This window comes from Festucalex cinctus, chromosome 17 (assembly GCF_051991245.1).
Source record: "Festucalex cinctus isolate MCC-2025b chromosome 17, RoL_Fcin_1.0, whole genome shotgun sequence".
NCBI classification, from domain to species: Eukaryota; Metazoa; Chordata; class Actinopteri; order Syngnathiformes; family Syngnathidae; genus Festucalex; species Festucalex cinctus.
The window spans coordinates 11,004,439-11,028,441 of NC_135427.1; the positions used below are offsets into that span (position 1 = coordinate 11,004,439).

At 38.5% G+C, this 24,003-nt stretch overlaps 1 protein-coding gene across 2 annotated transcripts in view; it reads left to right on the forward strand.

Annotated features, from left to right (window-relative positions):
* Window positions 1–24,003, forward strand: part of LOC144005428 (zinc finger protein 385C-like) — a 35,712-nt gene that overhangs the window by 155 nt on the left and 11,554 nt on the right. The window contains exon 2 of one of the 2 annotated variants that reach the window (XM_077503586.1): window positions 16,430–16,666. In XM_077503586.1, coding sequence (XP_077359712.1) covers window positions 16,430–16,666 — 237 coding nt within the window. Of the gene's footprint in view, window positions 1–16,429; window positions 16,667–19,951; window positions 20,236–24,003 lie in introns of those variants that run through there. The other variant, XM_077503588.1, reaches the window with a different exon arrangement.

Here is a 24,003-nt window from a genome sequence, read left to right on the forward strand (position 1 = left end):
GTATATCTCCAGAGGGGGTTTAGTTGGTCTTTTTGGACTGAAATGGTCTCAAAACTAAAATTCAAATGTCACGTAAAACAGACTGATTGGGACTCAGACGAACTAATCAATAAAACCTTGCTTTTGATTAATTAATGTAGAACTATTTTAAAATGTTTTTAAAACAGCGTGTACATGCACATTTCCACTGAGATAACTTGCTCTACTACATAAGCCTGTGGTTTAACCTTTTAAAACACTTTTTTTTTTTCCCCACTCTGTCCTGAAAAAATGATGCTAATGCTTTGGCTAATTTTTTCAATTACTAATTTGTTGTTTTAATTGACAATCTGGGAGCTTTTTATTCAACAATATGGCTATTTTTATTTTTTATTTTTTTGCAATGTAGAGCCTGAATTGTGCATGTTGAAGGAGCTTATACATTTTTGGGCAGTTTTTTCCTTTTAAATTTACTTCCTAAGATTACATGATTGGTGTTTTATTACTTTCCCCCTCCATTAAATTACATAAAACAAACACACAGGAGAAAAATGCTCAAATTTAATGTATGTGTTTTATTTAAGAAGGAGTAGGTGATTCCCTCCCCAAGCTAAATATATAGATTTTTTAAATGAAAAATAATAATATCCTTAATGATTGTTTTGTGTGGAGAAGTGGCTTGTGGGCCACAGTGAGCGCATTTGAACAATTCCGAAAGCAAATGTAATAAATGACCTAAAAAAAAAAAATCGAACCCACAAATACACATCACATACAAACTTAAACCAGTTCTTGACTGTATTTTTTCGTACATATACTGTAGTGTGGTTATGATTACTTGATTGATTCAAGCCGAGAAGGCCCACTTCAACGCCCCATTCCGACTGCATCATCATCCTCTTTTAAATGACCTTCCAGTCCCTCGTACTCCTCCGCGTTTGGCTAAATGACTCCAAACGACGCCCGGCTGTGTTCGCCAAGCAGTCTTTTTTGTGTTTGTTTTTTTTTTGTCCCTGCTGAACAAAAGGTCCTTGATTCATCAAATCCCGCTGCCTTCCGTTGCTCACTCCTCCAAGCCATGTTGTCATTTTCACCAGCTGCTTCACCTGCCCGCCGCTCGTCTTTTGGGGCGTAGGTGTGCACACACAAGGGCCTCACTCCCCAACACTTGAAGATGATACATATACATATTTTTTTGGGTCTCAATCACATCATATCTTACCATGTTTTTTTGTGACAACTTTAGAGTTAGCGTTGGGAGTTTATTCTCAAATGAATCCCCCACTGTGGATTTAATACTGGCAGCCAGTCTTTTGCTCAGAAATCATAAATTTATCTTTGAGTCCTGCTGCAGGGCTTTTTCCAGCTCATTTGTGTCAAAATGGGTTTGTGAAAATGTGCGTGAGAAATTCACGCTGGTGATTGTATCGTGTGTGTGTGTGTGTGTGTGTGTGTGTGTGTGTGTGTGTGTGTTGGAGATTGTGTTGAAACACAATTGTTATTAAATAGGAGCTTGAGTCTGATTGTGGTTTGTTTCAGCAATTTAAAAAGATGATTATAATGAACTTGGGAAAAAATGTATTTAACTCAGCATTTTTGCTGATGAATTGTTTAGAATTGACTGGTTAAAATAATGTAGAAACTTTTCCTATATATTACTCGATTACAGAGGACAATGGCAATTTTACTGTAAAATTAAATAAAGCAAATCATTTTCCATAAATACATAACAATGCCTGATTAAAGTAATACAGTATGTTATTTCATAGGGCTAAAGAATTTATTAAATTAGATTTTTTTTTTTTTATTGTAACATTAAAAAACATGTATTTCCCAAAAAGTACATATAGTGGCACTTGAATTAATAAATGATATAAGTACATAAAAACTCAGTTGCAAAGTGCAGCTTCGCATTATTCAAATTGCAGCGACTATTATTTAAAGAAATAAAAATTTTAAATGGACATATTTTAAAAGCATTTTTCATGAACTAGAAAAGGGTACTTATTTTTACATACAGTACTGGTACATGTATGTAAGACACATATATACATATATTTTCCACAAATTAATTATAGCTAAAGTAGTACAGTATATAAATATTATGAAATAATATGTATTGTAATAATAAATATATGTTATTCAATATTTTAATTGCATTGTATACATCAGCTTTGCACATGCTGGCACAAAGCATTGAAATGGCTCTTTTTTTTTTTCCTGCGGCAAGAAGGGGGGCATCTTTATGGGGTGTGGCATTCATTTTTTTTTCCAAGAGTAGAGACCGTTATTTGAAAAAATATACAGTATTTTTATTGATCAGATTTTTTTTCCCCCCATCATTTTTGGTCATTTTAAATTTAGAATTCTAGGAGTCTATTAGGAGTAAGGCATTTAGTAAGCCTTTAAAATATATTTTAATCATAACAATAATTTTTTCTTTCAATTTCATTTTTGGTCAAAAAGGTTAACCATGTAATTAGCTGTGTGTTCGAGCGCCGCATTCCTCGCAGCCCCGCCCCGACCCAAAAGGCGCCGACGCCGTCGCCGACGACTTCTTAAGCCGAGCAGTTGTGATGAAGTTGAATTTTCTCTGCGCCTCGTCTGTGCTTTGGCGTTTGACTTCCAGCCTCGGTCTGGGTGAAGAACATCATCTGTGAAATTGAGACTAACCAAGTGGAACAGGATTGCGATGGGAGCAGCTTGAGCCGCAGTGCACCCCCCACCCTCCCCGCCATTCGCCCCCCCTCGCCGCGTTTATAGACTCACCGCCCATGCTGATCACTTTTCTGTGAAAAGCATCATACGTTTTTTTTTTTTTTTTTTGACGTGGATTCTTACCTACATGGGGAATTTAATGTAAATGTCGCCGACAAAGGCTCGACACGTATAAATATGCGTGCGAGAAAACGCCATGATGGAATTGTGCATCCACCCGTGTGCCTCGAGCAGCCATTTTCTGTCATGGCGTGTGCTTCGCCGCCGGCCAGCTTTGCGAATCCTCCCCCCCAGATGTCTTGATGGTATACCAAAAAAAAAAAGAAAAAAAAAGGGCGTAATTACTAAAATTAATGCGAAAAAAAATCCACCCTTTGTCTTTGTTATCTCAAAAACTACATTTCAAATGGAGTGCGTGACTGGCGAAAAATTACAAACGGAGACGGCGCGTCGGCTTATCGCGACAGACTCGCACCCCCACCTCAGACACGGCCAAATGGATTTTTGTGTCGAGGCTCCCTTCAGAGATTGTAATGGCTCGTCTTTGGGCTGTGTCATTACAAGTCACATGACAGCCTGCCTGTGCACTGATAACTGTGATCTTTATTCTGCTGCTCACAAGCAAAGATAGAGTTGGGGGACGGGGGGGGGGGGGGGGGGGGGCGCCCCCAAATAAACCTCAGCTGAAGCCCAAGGTGGAAAAATGAGGCGCGACCAATGCAAATTGTCCGCGCTTTTTTTTTTTAATATCAAAAATCTGCATTATTGCCTGTTATTTAGATGAAAAATAATCACCAAAAACATAACACACGACATTGGGACAAAAAATTGACAGGTGCCCTTTATTATCAACAATTTTGACATTAACTGTCGAGTTCTATTGCCTTTTTTTTTTTTTTATTTTTTTTTTTTAAAGCCTGCCCAACACAAAAGGCTCGCCCCGCAGACCAAATTAAATGGCCGTTAAATTAGGGAGCCATTATGGTATTCACTGCTCTGCTGATTTTTGTGACGCTCCCCCCCCCCCCTCTCCCCCATGTAGTCATGACTGAAACACACTGTAGGTAGACTATTTTGTTAAATGGCCACTTTCATCATCTTTCCTCAGTCTAAGGCTGAATTTACATTGCAGGTCAAAGTACCCAATTCCGATTTACAATAATGGCTTTTCATATGATTTTGTCACTGTGTCACATTCACTGAACACAAAAAAAAAAACAATGCTAATTTTAAAACATGTAGCAGTGACAATACATAAACTAAAGACCCTATCAAGTAAATTCGTATAAAGAACATGCATTTGTTGATATACAATGTTTTGTTTTGTTGCAAGAATCACTTGGATGTCCAACATGAGTTCTTGTCCCACTATTTACTAACAAAACAGAAAAAAAAAACTTGAGCACCTTTGTTCACACCATGAGTTACTTTATTTGACATAAATATAACTAGGCTAATGTCTACCAAAACAGGATGTTAGCTAGCTAGCTATGCTTTCACCCTGAAACCACCTCTTCCCTTGATGCTACAGTTTACAAAACAGCTACAAGTCAATATTTAAATTCCCAAGCGAGGAGGTGCTTCTGTGGACGAGACCCAGAAGCATACTAACTAGCGAGCTAGCTAGTGGCTAGCACCTCTTATATTATGATGACATTTAACCTTGTTGACCATATATTATATATTTTAGCTACAGGAGACTTTAAGCATATGTATTTTTAAGCAACACCAGTTAATAGGTTAATAGTGTTTATCATCACAGTAGAAAAACTTCCACTATTAGCATCATTGCTAATCATTTGATTGACAGATATCCAGGAGGTAAACACAACAATCAATACGACACCCAGAGACTATCTCACAATTATCTCTAAAGTTTAGAGATAGTTACAGTGTTATGTATTCCGCCATTTTGTTAAAAATGATGCTAAGCTGCCGTTCGGATAACAAGCTAGCTAGCTAACCCGTTCCGCCTTGTTTGAGAGTCACTGAAACAATAAACACGCTATTAACGATGACCAATAGCACACAATTATTATTATTATTACTATTATATAATATATTATTATATTTTTATTATAATATTTTATGAAGTAATTCCTAGCTTTCATTTGTTGACAAATAATTAATAATAAATTGTGCACCAATAAAACCTACCAGTCTTAATGTGGATACAATCTTGATATAAGCATAATATCTGCCAACGTTTGACTTGCCTTTTAATTACAATAATCTGCTCGCTCCCGATAAGGATGTGATTCAATGCGACTGCTTTGTGTACTGGAGCAAAAATGCATATTGTGCTTAACCCAAACCGCCTTAAGAAGCCGGTGCGATAATTCAGGCAATTAAGCCCATTTACCCAGAGAGTGAACCTAATTTAAAAAAAAATCAATTCAATTTAACCTGTCGGTGCTCCAAAAGGAGTGGGCATAGATAAGACATTTGCAGAATGGATGGTTTTCTGGGAATGTGAGCGATCTTATCTCGTGTTGGGATGAGTTGGTCCGGAAATAAAAAATACTGTATTGGATTTCTTCACCTTTTGCTGAAGGGTAAAGTAATTTAATCTTTTGGATAACCAAACGGAGGGAGGACAACATGACATACACTGCACAGTAATTAATTAAAACGATGCTTATGAACTTCTTTTTTAATACAGTTCTTGTCATTGATCTTATTAAATCGTGCAGGACAAGTGCATCTAAGTTACTCGAGAATCCATAAAGCATCTTGAGAGTGATCACGGTGGAATTAGACCAAGACGCATGTTCTTTGTGAGCTTGTTGAAGGAAATCGGCATCCAGTCACATTTCATCCGCCTATTCCTCCCTTCCTTCCAATTCTTTCCTTCCTTCCACACTCAAAATAAGACGTGACCCACATTTCCCCACAATGCTTTTGGATAGCTTTGACAACAAGGAGGCTTAAAGGAAGAGTCAGTTTGGCTCAGTGATGTCTGACAGTGTATGAATTGATCCGGCACTGTATGTGGTTACTGTTGCGAGTGTGAAAGTGTACCACGCTGTCCAAATCTGACAAAGAAATAAGACAATACAATTTGTCACCATATGTGTTGTATTTTGTTTGGGTGGAAAGGAGCTTTTTGTTTATCTTGCAAAATTCACTTACACGGTGATATACACACTCAGGAGTGTTATATTTCTGAATTATTTTATTGTTTTATGTTTTTTTCTATTATTATGTTTTTTGTCTGTATATATTTTTCATGATTTGTAGTGGTGTAGGTCTGCACAGCATCACTCACTCTCATTTGGTACCCTCTTACTGTTGGTCCTACAAAAAAAATATATATATATATATCTCCAAAATCTTTTGAAATTTTAAAAGCATGCAAAATTTGGCCCTAACAGTTGTCAGGTCACACAAAAAAAAAAGAAAAATCACAAAAATGTGTGAAATTCATGATTTATCAAAAAATAATCTGGGCAAAATTTATTTTTTGTATTTAAATGTAAATAATAATAATAATAATAATAATAAAATCACCAAATTTAATCAGCCAATATTAGCAATTTTGAAATCAGCACCATAAAGCCAGATTTTTTGCCCTTTTTTTTTTTTTTTTTGCTGAGTTTCTAGTTAATATATTACAACATAAAACAGGTCAATAACAATAATAATAAAAAAAACTTACCAATTTTTTTCCCCGATTTTTCTCTCTGTTTTACAGTTAGTTAAACAAATGCTAAAGTACAAAATATTGTAACTCAATTATTCTGACTGTAAATTCATGCACTTATTTATTGTTTTAATTAATTGAGCAATTAATCGGAATTTTTTTCCCTGCCAAATATCATTATCGGCATTGGCCTCCAAAATCCATATCAGTTGGGCAATACTAAATAAGGTAACCAATTGACTATTAATATAGTGCTTTGTATCTTATCTTGAACAGATGTACCTAATGTTGTGGCCGATGAGCACACACCCTAATATTAATAATAGACACATTAACGCTCCAAACGTCACACTGCTAAATGTCAATACCGAGCAGCTAATACGCCGGCTCCATTATTAGTTTCTGAATATGTAAATCCCCGAGAGAGTTGGCTATAAAAAGCCATCCGTGGAATTTCAGACAAGAACTACTCAAGTGTTCTTGGCAGGGATACAAGCGTGTGAACGCGCGTTTACATTTGGAAACAATCTCAGGGCATAGCAGGGTTATGACACTTCCTGCCTCGTCTGCGCTCCTTGACAGCTCCCGGAACGGCAACGGTGCCGCGCTGATAATGGATGCGTGGAGCGCGGACGCATGACATGTCCCGTCTCGGCGAGGGATGCTACGCATTTATCGCAATATGACTGAACCGTCTCCATCCCACTCAATAAGTGGATGCTTACATTCGGCTCCGAGGCATTTCCTCGCCGTCGAAAACTTGCGACGAATGCGAAAGGGGATGGCAGGCCAAGCGGACCGTATGCTTTCCATGTGGCGTGATAGGCGGTGGGTGGAAGGAAATATGGAGGCAGGGATGACTAATGAGGATGACTAATAAAAGCGTGTTCAAGGGGCTCTTCCGTGTCATTTGTCTTGCCTTCGTATAGTCTGCAGGTGTGAAACTCGAAGGCCCGGGAGCCAGATCCGGACCACTTTGAGGTCTATTTTCTAGGGATAGAACGATAATCGGCCTGGCTGGTTATCAGCGACGATATTAGGCATTTAGACGAATATCGGTATCTGCTTTTAGTCGATAAAAGGTCAATCTAAAACCTTTTTAATCTCAGGGAACTATTTGTTGACATTATCAGTTAACTTTAGAAGAGATACTGCTGACCCTGGGAACCTTCTGAACCTTTTATTTTTGTTAGAAGTTAAAACAAAGAAATGTGAAAGATTTTGGGTATTTTTAAATTTTGGGAAAAAAATATTTACTGTAGAAAACTATAGAGAGTTATGGTATTTACTTGTTTAAGTTTCCATTTAACTCTTTAAGACGTACTGATAACCTTGGCAGCTCCCTTGACATTTTTTTTTTTTAATTTAAAATGAAGTCTATTGTCTAACATTAAAAAAAAAATCTGCATTTTGAAAAGTCTGAAACATTGTTCAATAAACATGGTTTAAGACATTACGACACAGTCAAAATTGGCATTTGTATTTTACAATATTTTGATACCAGTATTTCGCCTCCCATTTTACTGAAAATGAATATCGGATTCGGCATAAAAACTTCTTGATTTTTATGCTGGATAAGTCTAGTTTACTGTGTTTATGAATTTGGTAGCCTGTGCCATGGCTAGGATGTTTGTTTTAGGCAACCCCGGCGCACCTGACAATTTGGTGACTAGACCTTAAACCGGCTTGGAGCAGGTCTAAGTTGTGGCGCAGGTGGCGTAATGTGATTGTGGTGGATTTTATCAAGGTGTTGTAGATTCTGAGCTTGTGGACGTGCGATGCATGTCAAGAATTTCATTCTTTAATATTACACCCTCTGAATCGTTGTATAAATCGATTCATTGAATGCACAAATATCATCTTAAAATATATATTTTTTAAATCATTTAGATTTGTTTTTAACTAATCTCAAAATATGGTCAATTTAATATTTTTAAAAATTATTTCTTTAATAATGTTTATTTTTTTTCTATGAACTGAAACATTTGAACAAGAAGTGATTATAAAGCATCAACACCATGCAACTAGCATGTACACAATCATGAACCTATGTTACATAAATGACTGTATCCAGTAGTTACTCATCAGAAACAAACCACCTTCACGAGTCTTTTCAAAAGTATTAGCTAACAAGCGCAAACTAGCACAAACCGATGTGATGTCGCGTACCAGCACTTTAAATCCCTGTCGTGATTTTGGAGTCGGTAATCGGTGAATGATTCTGAAGACGGTCAAAGTCATCCAAAAATGAGCATAATAATATTACCGTTGTCAGAGCTCGTATCGGTGTTCCTAATGTTGTGGCCAGCGGGAGTTTAAGAACTGTGAGTTCCACTTTAAACAGAGGTCACATCCCTTTTAGCAGCCTTAGGGTCCGCCCAGATGGTCGCTGACAGATGCCCGCAATTGCTGTTGTCCTTGGCTGGAGTGCAGTCACTCCCTGCAGTTTAAAAAAAATAAAAAATAAAATAAAAAACTTCCATTCCAATGTTAGGCTTTTTCTTGCACTTTTTCCTTTCCTGGTTTTTACTCAAATAGTTTGCACCATCATTGTGTGTCTTGACCGCTATAAACAATATTTGCATTGCTATATAAATCATCTTCCCCTCCAAGGCTTTGTCCTAATATTTTCCCCTCGCCGTGTTTATCGCATTCTCCTCTTCGCGTTGGTCGTCTTTGCCTCGCTAACCTCTTATCTCCCCTCTCCCGCCGCGCCACTCTTGTCCTTGGCTCACTCGCGCCGTCCTTTTTACTCTGCTGGACGCTCGCCAAGAGGTTTTCGCCACCGTGAGGTGTCCACTCGTTTAGCTCCCGCTGTGTGTCCTGTTACTGGGTAGCCAGCACGGCGGGAAGTCTTCACTTGCTAGTTAACCCTGTCTCATATTACCGCATAATCTCGCAAATGTAAAGAATTTTTGAAATGTACAAAAATTCTGCGATTGGCTGGCAACCAGTCCAGGGTGTACCCCACCTACTGCCCAAAGCCAGCTGAGATAGACTCCAGCAACCCGCGCGACCCTTTTGAGGAATAAGTGGTCAAGAAAATGGATGGATGGATGGACAAAAATTATTAGAAAGTACAGTCATGCCTTGATATAGGCCTCACCTGACCTTTTTCACGAAATGAGCCGTTTAGCTGATTTATTTTTATTTTTTTGGTTTTGACTGAAAATTAAAGGGCAAAAAAAAATCTAAATGTGTATTTAGAACAACCACATAGCTTTTCCTTAGAAAAGTTTAAAATTGAAATCAAGTCAAAAATGTTCTTTCCAATAATGCATTCTATGCTGCATCTAAACATGGTATTCTGTTTAATATCGTGTTTGTAGAATATGAATTAAGCGACATCTCACCGGGCGGCCATTTTGTCACGTGTTGGCGACTGAAAATGACATCGCAGTGTCTAAGTCGACAGCAAAGTGTAGTCGATACTTACGCAGACAGATAATATAATACTCACAGAAGTAATTAATTGTTTGTTTACTATATTTCAAGAACAATTCATATGGCTGCTGAGTAGCTGTGACTTCTTCTCCATTTTTATATCTCTATGTTTATATTATACTGCCCCCAAGTGGCCATGGCGGGCACACCAGAAGGAGCAGCACATTAGCAGAGGTGGCAAATCCAGGTCCAGAAAGTACAAAAAAAACCCTGACACAGTTTGACTTTAGCCCCTGTTGCTAGCTAGCTAACTCCCTAGCAGGTATACGAGCCAATGGAGCTAGCTAACTAGCTAGCACCTGCGGCTAAAGCCAAACTGCACATTAGCCACTGAAATTAAACAATAAAAAGTGATAATGTTTAATTCTCTCATTACTGTATTTTTTCTTATCAAGTAAAATTAAACTTTACAATATTTTAGTTTTAGGGTAAGAGAGGAGCAAAAATGAAATACAGTACACCACATATCATAAAATTGTGGCCTGTACTTTACATCAAATAAATTCCCGCTACTCCACGAGATTAGATACTTTATACTGTCTAAACTGAAGCAAAAACCGGGTGTGTTTGCACACGTGTGTGCTGGTGAATGTTGTCAGATAGCAGGGGTCTAATTAACTCATTGACTGCCATTGACGGAAAAAGACGTCAAATAATGCATTTTTGCTGGGCTGGCAGTGAATGTGTTAAAGAGCTGGCATGTCCCAAACCTGCTCAGCCTCTTTGTTTAACACCGCAGCTAATCTCCAGCTACACAGTGCTGTGTGTTATCTGCTGATTACTGCGAGGTGTCCACCAGATGGATGTCAGATGCGTGCGGTGGGATTCTGCCAAAAGGCCAGCGCCTACATGATACAGTTGAGTTGACTGTCGCGTCTTTAAGATGTTTGTCCCGTCTATTCAGTTGACAAATAACTTATTTGGCACGGTTTCCGCATGTCCAGAGTCCCAGTGGAAAGAGAGTGACTAAAAATATGCATCCACTTAACAACTCCCACTCACTTACCTAACAGTGTGAATGAATCACTGCTGTATTTGAGTTGGCAAATGACCTTGACACATGGACCACTTGTTGCCACCATAAAACCTCTGTTAACTGCGCAGGCGATGTTTTAAAGTTAACATTTGAACCTTCTTCACAGGGGTGTCAAAATAAGTGCAGTACAATTAAATTAAAATACAATGACCTCACGTTTGTCACGGGGGAACATCGCCATCTGCGTTATAGAGACACTATAGTTGAAAAAATAAAAATAAAAATGTCACGTTGTTGAAAAATAACCTAATTGTAAGGTTTTTTTTTTTGTTTTTTTTCAACATTGCAGTTTCAAGCTGTCACCCCAGGTGATGTTTAGTACAATTAACTGACACGTTAAAAAAAAAAATAAAAAAAAAATAGAAAAATAAAATAAAAAGAGTCAAAAGTAACCCAATTATGGATCAAAAATGGACCGATCAACATTATGGGCCAATATGACCCAACTTTAGGTTTAAAAAAATAAAAATAAAAAAATAAAAATAAAAAAATAAAAAATTGTATAAGACAACATATCTGACCCAACTTTCTAGGTTATTTTATGTAAGATGACCAATTTCTTGTCAAGTTAACCTAAGTAGAGGATCTTACCCAATGTTGTTGTGTACATAATGATTTTATTTTTTTTTTTGCAAAAAAAAAACAGAAAGTTGGGTCAAATTGACCCAAGTTGTTTTATAGAAAATGGCCCAATTTTTGACTCAAAGATCTTCCTGGGTTGTTTTACACAAAATGACCCATTTTGCCCTCAACAAGGATCTGACCCAATTTTTTGGGTTGTTTTATACAAAATACTTTTTCTTTTTTTCTGCAAAACAACCCATAAAATTGGGTCAAAATGACCCAAGTAGGGGATCTGACCCAACTTTCTAGGTTTGACCCAACAAGGATCTGACCCAATTTTTGGGGTTATTTTATACAAAATACTTTTTCTTTTTTTCTGCAAAACAACCCATAAAGTTGGGTCAAATTGACCCAAGTAGAGGATGGTCCATTTTTGCTCCAAATGCTTTTAGTGTAAAATGTTCAACCACTCCATATTATATAAACAAAAGTAAGTTAGCCCAACGTTAATATATCATGTGACATGATGCCATAGACAAAGATGTGCTTGAGTTCAGAATTCATATACTGCATAAATTGTTTAAGGATTTATAACGGTCTCGACATCATTGCTCGCTTTGTTAGCCCTTCAATGTAATTTTGCATTGTGTGTTAGCTTTAAGCTAGTGGACTTTCGTCAGAAAGTTAATGCAATTTGTTTAATTATACGTTTGTTTCATGTTTAGTGATTGATTGATTCACGGAATGAACAATCTACAAAACATTCCAAGAGACATTTTTGCATTAAATGTAAAATTAACCAAGTTGTTATTGTTAACAAAGCGCTCGTCTATCTAAGGAAGCCAGTCATTTTGCAGCATTGCAGACAGTCTCGTATTGACAACAGCTCGAGGCAGCTGTATTCGTATTCACCAGAAACTGTCCCATTTCTTGGCCTTTTGTGCTCAAATTACAGCATAATTGAGCTGCCATTTGTGTGTGACGGGGGTTTCAAACTCGTGCGCTCACAAAAGCCACACGGTTGCCTAGCGACAACTTTAATTATAGTCCACCTGTCATTCTGCATTAATCAAGCGTCTCCGTATTCAATCTGACTGTCAGGTTTGAGGAGCGTTTGTGTTTTGCTGAAATAAGTTCTGTGTGTTTATCGGATTCTTTGTGTCACCCAACGAGGTTTGCCTTAATACCACAAAGCAAAACATTCAGAGCAACCTCCATGATGCTTTTTCTGCGCGGTGATTACTACGCATCGTGACTTCTGACTGCTTTTGTGGTGGCTATCGGGTCGCACTCACTATTGGCAGATCGACACATAAATCAGCCTTTATGACCCTCGGCTTTCCGTGATTGGCTTTCGTCGGGTATTTGCAGACATGCGGGCAGCTAACACGTGCATGCGCACCTCAAAGGTCGAATGCTTCAAAACGAAAATATCGCAGTACCTCAACTTATGAGCAGTGTTGCAGTTACCTTGAAATAGCTCGAGTTACTTTACTGAATGCTTGTTTTTAAGTTAGATCAGACGATACCTATTAGTTACTTTCAGCAGATGCCGACAACTGCCTAATGTAAAAATGACAATCAATACTTTATTGGAAATGCATTTTTAACACTAATGTTTAAGGATGAACTTTTAATTTAAAAATAAAATATTTTTTTTATATAAATAGTCTTTCTGTCTTATTTCACTGAATATAAACAGTTGTTTTAGACTTCACATAATTTTTTTATATATATAAAATAAAGGCAGTCTTTTTTTGACCAGACATATTTAACTATTATGACTGTAATGGTAAAACTTAACATCTATAATGTGCATTGTTTATAAATATAACTATAAATAAATATAATAAATATAATCTCAGGGACCATTGCATTGATAGCAGCTCTACTTCGTACAATCTGTTGGGACTTTATCAACTTGAATGTATCATGCTCCTTTTTTCATTCATAATACGTTACTGGCATCACTGCTTATGACTGACTTGATTTAAGAGGTTTTAGAGCCGTCGATCATATATTTTTATTTTTTTGCTTTAGACACGCGAGCAAAAACATTTCAAGCGTTTGCTTTAATCTGTTTATTCCACCTACGATGGAAGTTTACAAGCTAAACATAAAAAAAAACAAAAATACACTTTTTGCCGTCTGCTAGCTTGCTAGCTTGAATTTGAATGCTAACAAACAACACAAAAGCTGTTAGCAATGGATTTGATCAAACAGTATGTTTACGGCGTCCAGGTGGAAAATTTCAATGCATTCTATTTAATTGTTTTCACTGTGTATTTATTAAGTATGGCTTAATTAAAGACTGGCAGAGGTCTGTGTGAATATGAGTGTGTGAGTTTGTGACCCTGCTGTGATTGGCTGGCAACGAGTCGAGTCAAAAGTCAGCTGGGATAGGCTGCAGCTAACCCGTGGCTTGTGAAGGGGTCGAGTAAATGAAAAGAAGGCCCGCGGTTTGAGAGCACAGCGAAGGTGCCTGAGGTCTAAATGAACACCTGCTTGCGTCCAACTAGCAAGCTCGACTCTGTCACCATCTTTGTGCAAGCAGCCTGGCTGATGGCGGAAACGCGGCATCACTCAAATTAATCCTGGTGACGGATTGCCGGCTTTGAAGTCCGCGTCGCTGCTCGGAGGCAGATAAATTCCAGCGGAAACAGATTTCCATTCCGCTTTCATCTCTCCGGCGGACAAATTGAAATTTCTGCAAACAGATTTCTTTTTTGGCAAATGAAGGGAGGCGTGGGGAGAAATATCAAATACACTGGGGGCTTTTAATTGCGGCTATTATCACATGAAGAGCGCTAAAACAAATAATTGAGTTACACTTGGGCCGACATTCGCACATTGAAAGTGGATGCTGATGCTTGTGGACATTTGGACTCGCTCACATGGGAACAATTATATTTGAAATATTGTAATAAACTTTATTAACTCTACATGCATTTTAATATTAATATCTGTTTTAATGACAAATGAGGTCATGTTAACTAGGGATGTAACGATAAGGGCAATAATCGTGATATTGTGATATTAAAACTACCACAATATCGTCGTCATGTTCACAATATTTAAAGGGAACACATCTGTTTAAAAAGTCAGGTTGATTTCCATTTGTGCAGTTCTAGCACCCTCTGGTGGCTAGTTTATTAGTGCAATTTAATTTTCAGCAGGGATGTTTTGGCCTTCTATGTTTATTTTTTATTTTTATTTTTTATTTTTTTATATAAAAAATAAAAAAAATTATAAAAAAAAAATAAAAAAAATGGCCTTCTATGTTTAAAATCTGTGCTAATTGTCAGATGAAGGGGAACGTGATATGCCTGTGAAGCGTCAATATGTGGAGGAACTCAATGTGTGCGCGCATTAGCAAGTGCCTCGATATTGTGGGTTTTTTTTGTTTTGTTTTTTTATTTTTTATTTTTTTATTTTTTTTTTTTACAATATTGTGACCTTTTTTAAATATCACCAACCCCCCCCCACACACAATATTGTGATAATTATCGTATCGTGACCTTCATATCGTAATAATATCGTATCGTGATGTTTGGATATCGTTACATCCCGAACGCTAACGAGTATTGGCTGATTTTAAAGAACAATATAATTGCTCATTGTGACTATATTTTTCAAGGGCCTATTGGTTAACAAACATCTGTACATCTGTATTCCACTCAACAATATCAAATTTAATATGCATAAATGAGGGATGTTCGATACAATTTTCTCCCCAGACCAATAGCACTGAGTACATAACTCTTGAGTAGTCACCGATACCAAGTTACTGATGCCACTAGTACATTTGATACATAAAAATTCCCAACAAAAAACAATGACAAATCATTAAAAAAAAAAAAAAAAAAAAAAAAAAAGATATATCCCAAAATAGCATTTGTCCGTAAAATTGATTAAATTAATGTAAATTTTCCGTTCTTTTGATTCCTAATTTCTAGTTTCTGGTTGTATAACGGCTACAAGTACTCATACCGATACTTGCTTCACGCCAATATAAAGGAAAATAACAATGAATTAATATGAAAGACAATTAATTAAACAAGTCCTCAGTCATAAGTTCAATTGCAAAAATAATGATGAAGCTCACCGCACATTTTTGTCAAAACTTTCACAAGCTCAAGGGGCTGGACTACCACTGTACTGCATCCATCTATGATATATTGCCCTGACACGTGCCAGAGATACTGTATAGTCCTTTTATTAGCGGTTAATGTACAACTCATTCTGCAGGCTGTATTGTTCACACGGTGGCGCCGACCACAGATTATTAGCAGATAAATCTCAACCTTAAGCAATCACTCTTGTGTGATATCTCTGTTTGGGAAAAGAATGGTCACCATTAGCATGCTCCATCATGGTAATGACAACACTATTATTTTTGACTCCTGTGGAGTCATGTTGCCCCCATGTGGGGACTTTAGTGACATGCCACACCATGCAATGTCTGTGTAGATTCTCAGTCATCCAGGTCATGGTAATATGAGGCAACTAGACTCGTTCTTACTTGTTGGAGATGTTTCAACTTTAAAAGGCATTTTTTGATGTAGAGTTCTTTGTATTTGTATGTGTATCCCCTGGGGGTGGTCACATCTTGGTGATTTGAAGTTTGTTGTTGTCAGGTGGTGGGCGGCGAACGGCCGTTCTGCGTTACGACTGGTTGTTCACCTGACGGTTGGCAAGAGGGCCTGTTAGTGGCCACTTTACCCGTGGAGTGAGGCAATTTTTTGGGGGGGAGAGATGTCAGGACATTGTTGTAAGCGGACTATTCTGTTTGGAGAGAGAGCCTTTCTCGTTACATGGCTTCTTTCATACCTCTCTCAAATGTCAGCAATTGTCAAACTTTTTGCACCAAGTAAAATACTTACCTGTCCAAGTATGTCGTACAGTTTGACACAACCAATTGAATTAAGAAAAAAAAAAAAAGAAGAAAAGCAACAATAACAACTAGTCCAAAAATATGACAATGTCCAGCGCACACAAATTTATTTCAGTCCTAACAATGCACCTTTTTTTTTTTTTTGCCCCAGATATAAAGTGTCTTCCTGCCGAGAGTAAAAAGGAGAAAGAAGAGGAAGAGGAGGAAAATGAAGACAAGAAGAAGGTGGCACCGAGGGCCAGGCGGGAGCGGCGGCAAGGCAGCGCCAGTGCCACCGTGTGCCAAGTGTGCAGCATCCGGCTCAACTCTGGTGTCCAGGCTCAGATCCACTACAAGGGCAAGACGCACCAGAGGAGGCTGCGCAGGCTGGCGAAGTTTGTCGGGACAGGTAAAGCTTGTTTTTTCTTGTTTTTTTTTTGTTTTTTTTATTACTCTAAATTTTTATCGTGATTTAAATTTTGCCTTCTCAAATCAAAAAATGATTCATGTACAGAAATTTGCGGTGTATTTACAAATTCCCGACATTGTGAAAGTACCCTGAACCACCATGTTGCTTGTGTAGCTAGCATGTAGCATTTCCATCCTTACGTGTACTTTAAGCTGTTGAATGACACCCCAGTTTGAATCTACTGTAAAATTAAACACACCACAAAAATAATTACACACATTGTGTATTTAAATACAAAAAATGCTTTGTTTTTAAACCATCACTAGCCGCTAATGCTATAGTCAATATCCCACTGAAATGCTAACAGGAAATTAGCATCTACTTGGGGAGTGGTATTCCTTCAAATAATGAATATTTACACATAAATGCTATAGAAACACATTCGCAGAGTTAAGATAACATTACTTAAAGGCACAAAATCTTCCCAATTTGTGAAAAATAAATTATATAAAGAGTTCAATCGCAACTTTCTTCTGTTGTCATTCTAATTGTGTACTACTAGATTTGATCTCCCACGATAAGTCATATGCATTCCGCATTTATTTACTATTCCAGAGGAGATGCTTACAATTTTTTCCCCCCATGCGCACCTGTTTTGACAAGAGATCATCCATCACCTCACTGGCTGCCATTACTCCAAAGAAAAACCTGTAATGAGCCAACGCCATCCAATACAATGGGCACATCTAATGTTGATGTACGAGGCTGTCTTATTCCATGAGCTCAACGCACGTATTTAGCCGCTCCGCGTAATATTAAATTAATGCAGTCGCCGCTGTTTAATGTCTCGCTTGTTGCAACCTCATTTTGTCATCATCACAACCTTATTGGCATTTTGCATGTGTCAGATAATAACCTTGAGCCACGGTCAGTCATACTTAAAAGTTGACCAGTGACCCTTTAGGAAGGGTCATACAGGATGTGTAGGAATTGTTGCTCCTTGTATTTTGTTTTCCAAGTTTCTTTTTTTTCTTTTTTTTACTCAACCAGACATGCAACTTTTCCCAAGTTTCCTAATATCAAAACGTTCCTAAGCCCTTCATGGCTGAGAAGTCGAGCAGGAAAAAGAGAGTCCAATGAGTTTTGATAACAAATTTGGCACAATGGGCAAAACTTGTACACAGTCTGATGTCATTTTGAACAGTCCCCTTGGACTAATTTCTAATTGTGTCACAATCCTGACCATATTTGGCTAATTTGTCGAAATTTACTTTCTAATGGTGACGGATTGTGTGGCTATGTGTGAGTTTACTGGTGTCATGGATGATCTTTTTTTTTTTTAAGTCAGCGAGTTTCAACTGATATCTCTCTATGAAAGCTTTTCGTTACATGGTACATAATCTATTTAATAAATCTCTTCGTCATAAGATATCAGACAATTCATTCTGCAAGCCTTTTTTTTTTTTTTTATCTTTGTTTCTATTTTTCTAGACAAAATGAGGACGAGTCAAGTCAGTTAAGATGACATTTACCATAATTCCGCTTGCTCTGCGATTAAAGGACCATAATTACACCCAATCCCGCAGCTGAGCTAACATTTCTTTTTATTTAGATGCATGGAGCAGTTGTGTGAATGAAAGGAGCTTTTTAATAGGGTTGCTCTTTGTGGGGCCGCTTTCTAAGTGGGAATGGAGCAAACCACTTTCTACTTCCTTACACCTCTCGATAATCTCCACGGCCACAAAGGAGATATCTTTTTTTTTTTTTTTAAATACATGCTGCTTGAATCATGTCCCATCATGTCCAGAGGAAAAAATGTGCTCTTCACACCTGCTCAGACTCTTCTTTTTTTTCTACAATGTAATAACATTGTATATAAATCATAATCTAGTTGGATAAATGCATTTGAATAATATTAAGGAACGTTACTCAGCTTGTTACTTACGGCTGAAACGTTTAATGAAATTGTTTGAATAAATTAATTAGGAAAAAAAATCAAAGAAAATCTGATTTAGTATTTTATCTGACAATTAATTTCACTACGTTATAAATAGTTGTACAGAGATTATCACTAGACTCCTTTAGCACAAAAAAAATGTTTTTGTTTAGTTTTTTGTTAGTTTCTTTTGGTTTTGTGTTTGTTTCTTTTTTTGGTCATAAAGGGTCAATTTGACCCACTTTCTGGGTTGCTTCATACAAATTGATCCAATTTTCAGGGGATTGCTTTAAATATATCAACCCACAAAGTTGGCTCAAATTGATCAGTCCACACTCTAAAAACAGTTGGGTCAAAAATAATCCAGTATGGGTAAAAAATAATCCAGTATGGGTCAAAAATGGACCGACCAAAGTTTTTGGATTTTTTTTTTTTTTGGTGGTTAAAACGGGACCAACCTACTTGGGTCAATTAGAACCAACTTTCTGGGTTGCTTTGTACAAAATGACCCTTTTTCTCTTTTTTTTTCTTTTCTTTTTTTTTGTGCAAAACAAGTTGAGTGTTAGGTAAAAATTGACCCAAGAAGTGGGTCGGTCTCATTTTCCCCCAAATTTGATTATTTTGACCCAATTGTTGTAAAGTGAATGTCACGTTATGCATTTCAGCGTCAAAAGAGGACATTTGTGCCATTAATCCAAGTACTGTAACAGAAAGGTCAACGAATTAGCCAGTCCCTCAATAATTGTGTTTACTAAGTCTGAATTTCTGGCAGGTCTGTTTTCAAATCAACTTGAAATGTAAACGACAGCCGTTCTGTCTCCCTTCCAAGCAATTTACTTCATCTTCCTTTCGACTGACAAACTCAAACCTGAAGGCTAAAATCTGAAGCGTGCTTAACCTTGGTATTGTTTAACAGAAATGATAATATAAACAATATAAACAATGAATTACACCCCAATCCGCTGTATGAACCTCAACAATAACACATCTGTTGTGCGAATGTCTCGTTTTTCCTTTTAAATGTCCCCCCTCCCCTTCCAATTCCTTTTTGCCATGTAGCATGGCTGCATCTTGCAAAGGAATAAAAGAACACTAATAAATCACTCCCATTGTTTTCAAGTAATTCCGGGAAGGAAAGACTTTATAGTTAAGTGTCCTCGGGGGGGAGCGTGCAGGTGGGAATTCTGAATAGAAATCCGCCCTGGAAGGAGGAAAAGAAAGAGGAGGGGGGGGAGATGAAGGATGATCACGGTGTTAATAGCCAACCTCTTTCTCTCTCTCTCTTCCCCGTTTCTCACTCTCCCGCTCCATCTTTTGCGCTCTTACATTCTCACGCACACAGAAGAGGACACACTTGCTCTTCACGCACACTTTCACTCCGCCGTCTCAGGAGAAAAAAAAAAAAAAAAAAAGGGCATCGGGACCAGCGGAGCATGCCGCGTTTTAATTGCGACGCGTACCGCCTACCGCTCTGGATGGAAGGAACGAAGTGTCGCTGACTTGAGGGCTGCCATCTCACCCGCGACGGTCCAAATAGGAGGTCGGGATTTGCCCAAACTTCCTGATGGGAGTTGAACTGACACAAGTTGAGTGACTAGCGGAAGAATCCCAAAACAAGCGGAGATGCTCTTAGGTAAGCTCACTCGTCGGATGTGGCGGCTGTCAGGAACGGAACTTTTGGAAATTTTGCTCAATTCGCTTATCCAATCCGCTGCTTTCCTGGCAGCGAGCGCTTTGCCGCTGAATTCCCGCGCCAGGGACGCCTGTTCCTTGGACTAATTGGCCCCTCTTATAGGGGCCAATTGGGGGGCGGCGACCCCATAATGCCGTCCTGCTGTTCTCCAGATGTGTCAAGTCATTTTAAGGCAAGAAAAAAAGCGTCAATGTCACAGCAGATTGCTGCCAATTATGCCAATGCCTCCCTGAGGAAATATGCTCGGATTAGCTTGCATAATTGGAGCCTGTTAAAGATAAAAGCAGCGTGCGTGAGGGTTTTTAGTCATTAATGTGCATGTTTTTCCAGCAATTGGAATGGATTGTTGATTATATTTTGACATTTTGTATGCAGAACTGGCTTACTTTTGGCAAGCATAAATTTAAACATTTTACATCAGTCTGCAGGCTTAACGTTCTTGCAAGCTGAATTTGGAATCAGAAGTCAGAAAATAATGTTAAGGAAATATTTGAGTGTAGAGTAGACAAAAATCATCTTTAATACCGCATCTGGAATTTGTATACAACATTTTAGTAAGACATCCATACGGAAACTGTACTTATCTTGGTGCTGCTGTTTTGGTTCGCAACTGTTAAGTTCTGAGGTTGGATCCCAAAAGTGCAGACACAAATAAGAGTTTAACACTTTATTCGGATAACATCAACAGGTGTGGAACTAACTTGAATTGACCAGAAACGAGAAGGCATCATGAATCACGAGACGCTAAGCTAACTTGGGCTGTGGAGGTGCACAGAGGAACAGAAGTAATAATCCAACAAAAAGACACCCTCCTCAGACAGGCTTATATAGACAGCGAATCGATCTGATTGGTTGTGGCTAGACATGTGGATAACAGGACTGACATGGAATTATCTCATTGGCTGTTGACTAGATAGAGGTTAAAGATTCCTGACATCACATACCGTTTTACCAGTTGAAACTAGATGTTGGTTACATCAGTTCAAAACAGACACTTGACCTCACGGTCATGACCCAAACATAACCTTTGCATGACCCAGTCATGACAAGAATAAACAATTTTCTCCCCTACAAATTTTTAACAAAGCATTCCCAGTTTTACGTTTCACCTAAAGGTGTGAAACTTGGGAGGCATACGTGACTGAATTACAAAAACGTCTTTCGGATCCATATGCTAACCCTAACAGGAAGTCGGCCATTTTGATTCGAGGTTATAGTTTAATGAACTCCTCCAAATGAAGTTGTCTGATTGTCTGTAAACTTTGGGGATTACTGTACATCTAAAGATGTTTAACATGTTTTAAAAAACAACCCTTTTTTTTTTAATTTAGGCGCACTGTTGCCGTGGCGAAGCGCTGTTTGCAAAGAAAAATTATGCTGTTTTTGAGTGTGTAAATCAAGGTGAAAACTCATGAAACATCGTACACAAATCAGGCGTGGAATTTTCTTTTTTTATTTTATATATATATATATATATATATATATATTTCAGAGATTTCTTGTCCAACGTGGCCAGGGTTGCGAGCGATATACGGTTCGAGTCATGGATGGATGGATGAATATGTGTTCATATAGTGACTGTGATACATCTTTGATGAAGACACTCGAAAGCAAGACGAGTAAACATTGCTATCCCTATCCTTACATAAACTGTGACTTGCCCAGCTCCGTACATAAACACGCAATCAGATTACTGGAGCTCATTTGAATACCATTTACATATAAATTAGTGGGGGATGGATTTTTTTTTCTTCTTTTAAATGTGCTTGGTGCTTCTACAGTTGAAGCTCACTTGCATCTTCGGGCGCTGAAAGCCCCAATCAAATGTGGATGATGCAGCGTGTTGACAGCATGACTTTGATTTGGCAGACTGATAGCGACGGTTCACACTTGCATACACAAACACCGGCGGGATGGTAGCTCGACTTTCGCTGGCTGCGTTTGGAATCACTATCAATCCACGATACGGTATAGCACCCTATAGGTTAGCCATTTTGTAGTGCTGCCAGTTACTTGGCATCCAAGATGCTACAAGATGGCACTAAAGCACTGTTTTTATATATTCCAACCCTAAAGAACAACTGAATAACTTAAAGGCGCAGTCTGCCGGATTCACTCAGGAAAATGCACTTTTTAAATTCAGGATGTACACACTTGAACTTTTTCTCAGTCTACACATCTGGGTTTATGTTCATCTTTGGTGGTGATTTTGTCCTAAACCCCCACCCCCACAACCTGTATTTTGCCATTTTGTGTTTGTTTTGCAAACAGCGGGACGTTTCTGTGGAAAGACAGTGTTTACACCCCTCCAGCCAATCACAGAGCGAGAACGTGTCGGCTGCGTGACGTCACTCACTCATTCACACATGTAAGCTTCTGTGAGTGAGTGAGTGAGTGAGTGAGTGAGTGAGTGAGTGAGTGAGTGAGTGAGTGAATGAGTGAGTGAGTGAGTGAGTGAAAAAAATAATAATAATCCATGCGTGCTTTCAAATTGCCGCGGGAGTGACGTCACGCGGCCGACTCCACCCCCCGCTCTGCGAATGGCTGGAGGGGTTTAAACACTGTCTTTCCACAGAAACGTCCCGCTGTTTACAAAACAAACACAAAATGACAAAATACAAGCTTTGGGGGAGAGTTAGGATGAAATCACCACCAAAGATCAACATCAACCCAGATGTGTAGACTGAGAGAAAGTTAAAGTGTGTACATCCTGTATTTAAAAAGTGTATTTCCTGAGTGAAACCGGCATACTGAGCCTTTAAGAGATGAATCTGCTCTGATAAACATCTTCAGCAGTAAGCAGAGAGGCTGCGATTCTCCGCACGACTTTCGGCAAAGAGCGTAATTAGCCGGCTCATGGGCCGGATAACGCTTTCCGAGCGCGCAGGCTGGAAGTATCGCAAAAATGTGTGGCACACATCTGTGGGCTTGTCATTTAGCATGTTTGACTGGGCCGCCTTATCTCAATTCAAACAGATGGCGGCAGTTTATTTTAAGTGGTCTTGATAACGGAGCACTTTGAAAGGGCACGGGCTCCATCTGATCAGCCCCGATAGAACATTCATGCTCATTTCCCCGCACTGGTGCTTTTTTGTTAATCGTATGTGGATGTCAAATGGTAAATAAGTTGTTATCAGTACAGATGAGTAACATGATTGTTTAAGAGACAGCCTTACTTACAACAACGCGCTGGCCGCAGAAAAGACGAAAATACTGTTTTGATGTGTTATCGAGATTATTATCTCATCATCTTGTGTTCCGCCATTGTTTTGAATCACAGTTTTTGCAAAACAGGCATTTTGAGTGCTCAGAGAAGAACACTGGAGCGATGTTATCGTTTTAAACAACCTTCACTTCGGAGATGTGGTTTATTTGTCCTCCTAATGTTGCTGCAAATGTTTTTTTTTGTGTGAGAATGAAAAGCTGATCTTATGTACTGTACAATATATGGTTCTTTAGGCAGACAGCTTGTGTTTAGCCAGAGTACTCATACAAAACCCTATTGGGTGCTTTTTTTTGGTCACCTTGAACAAATACCCTAGCAGTTTACAGACCCCTGGGCTGAAAATGGCTCCCTGAAAAGTAGGCCAGATTACCACCGGGAGCCTGATGGGCTGCCTGGTGCCCCGCAGGTACAACTCCCTTCAAGCGTCCGCCCGCTGCTGCTGCAGCGTGGGATTAAACGGACAGCGACAGCCAGTGGGATCA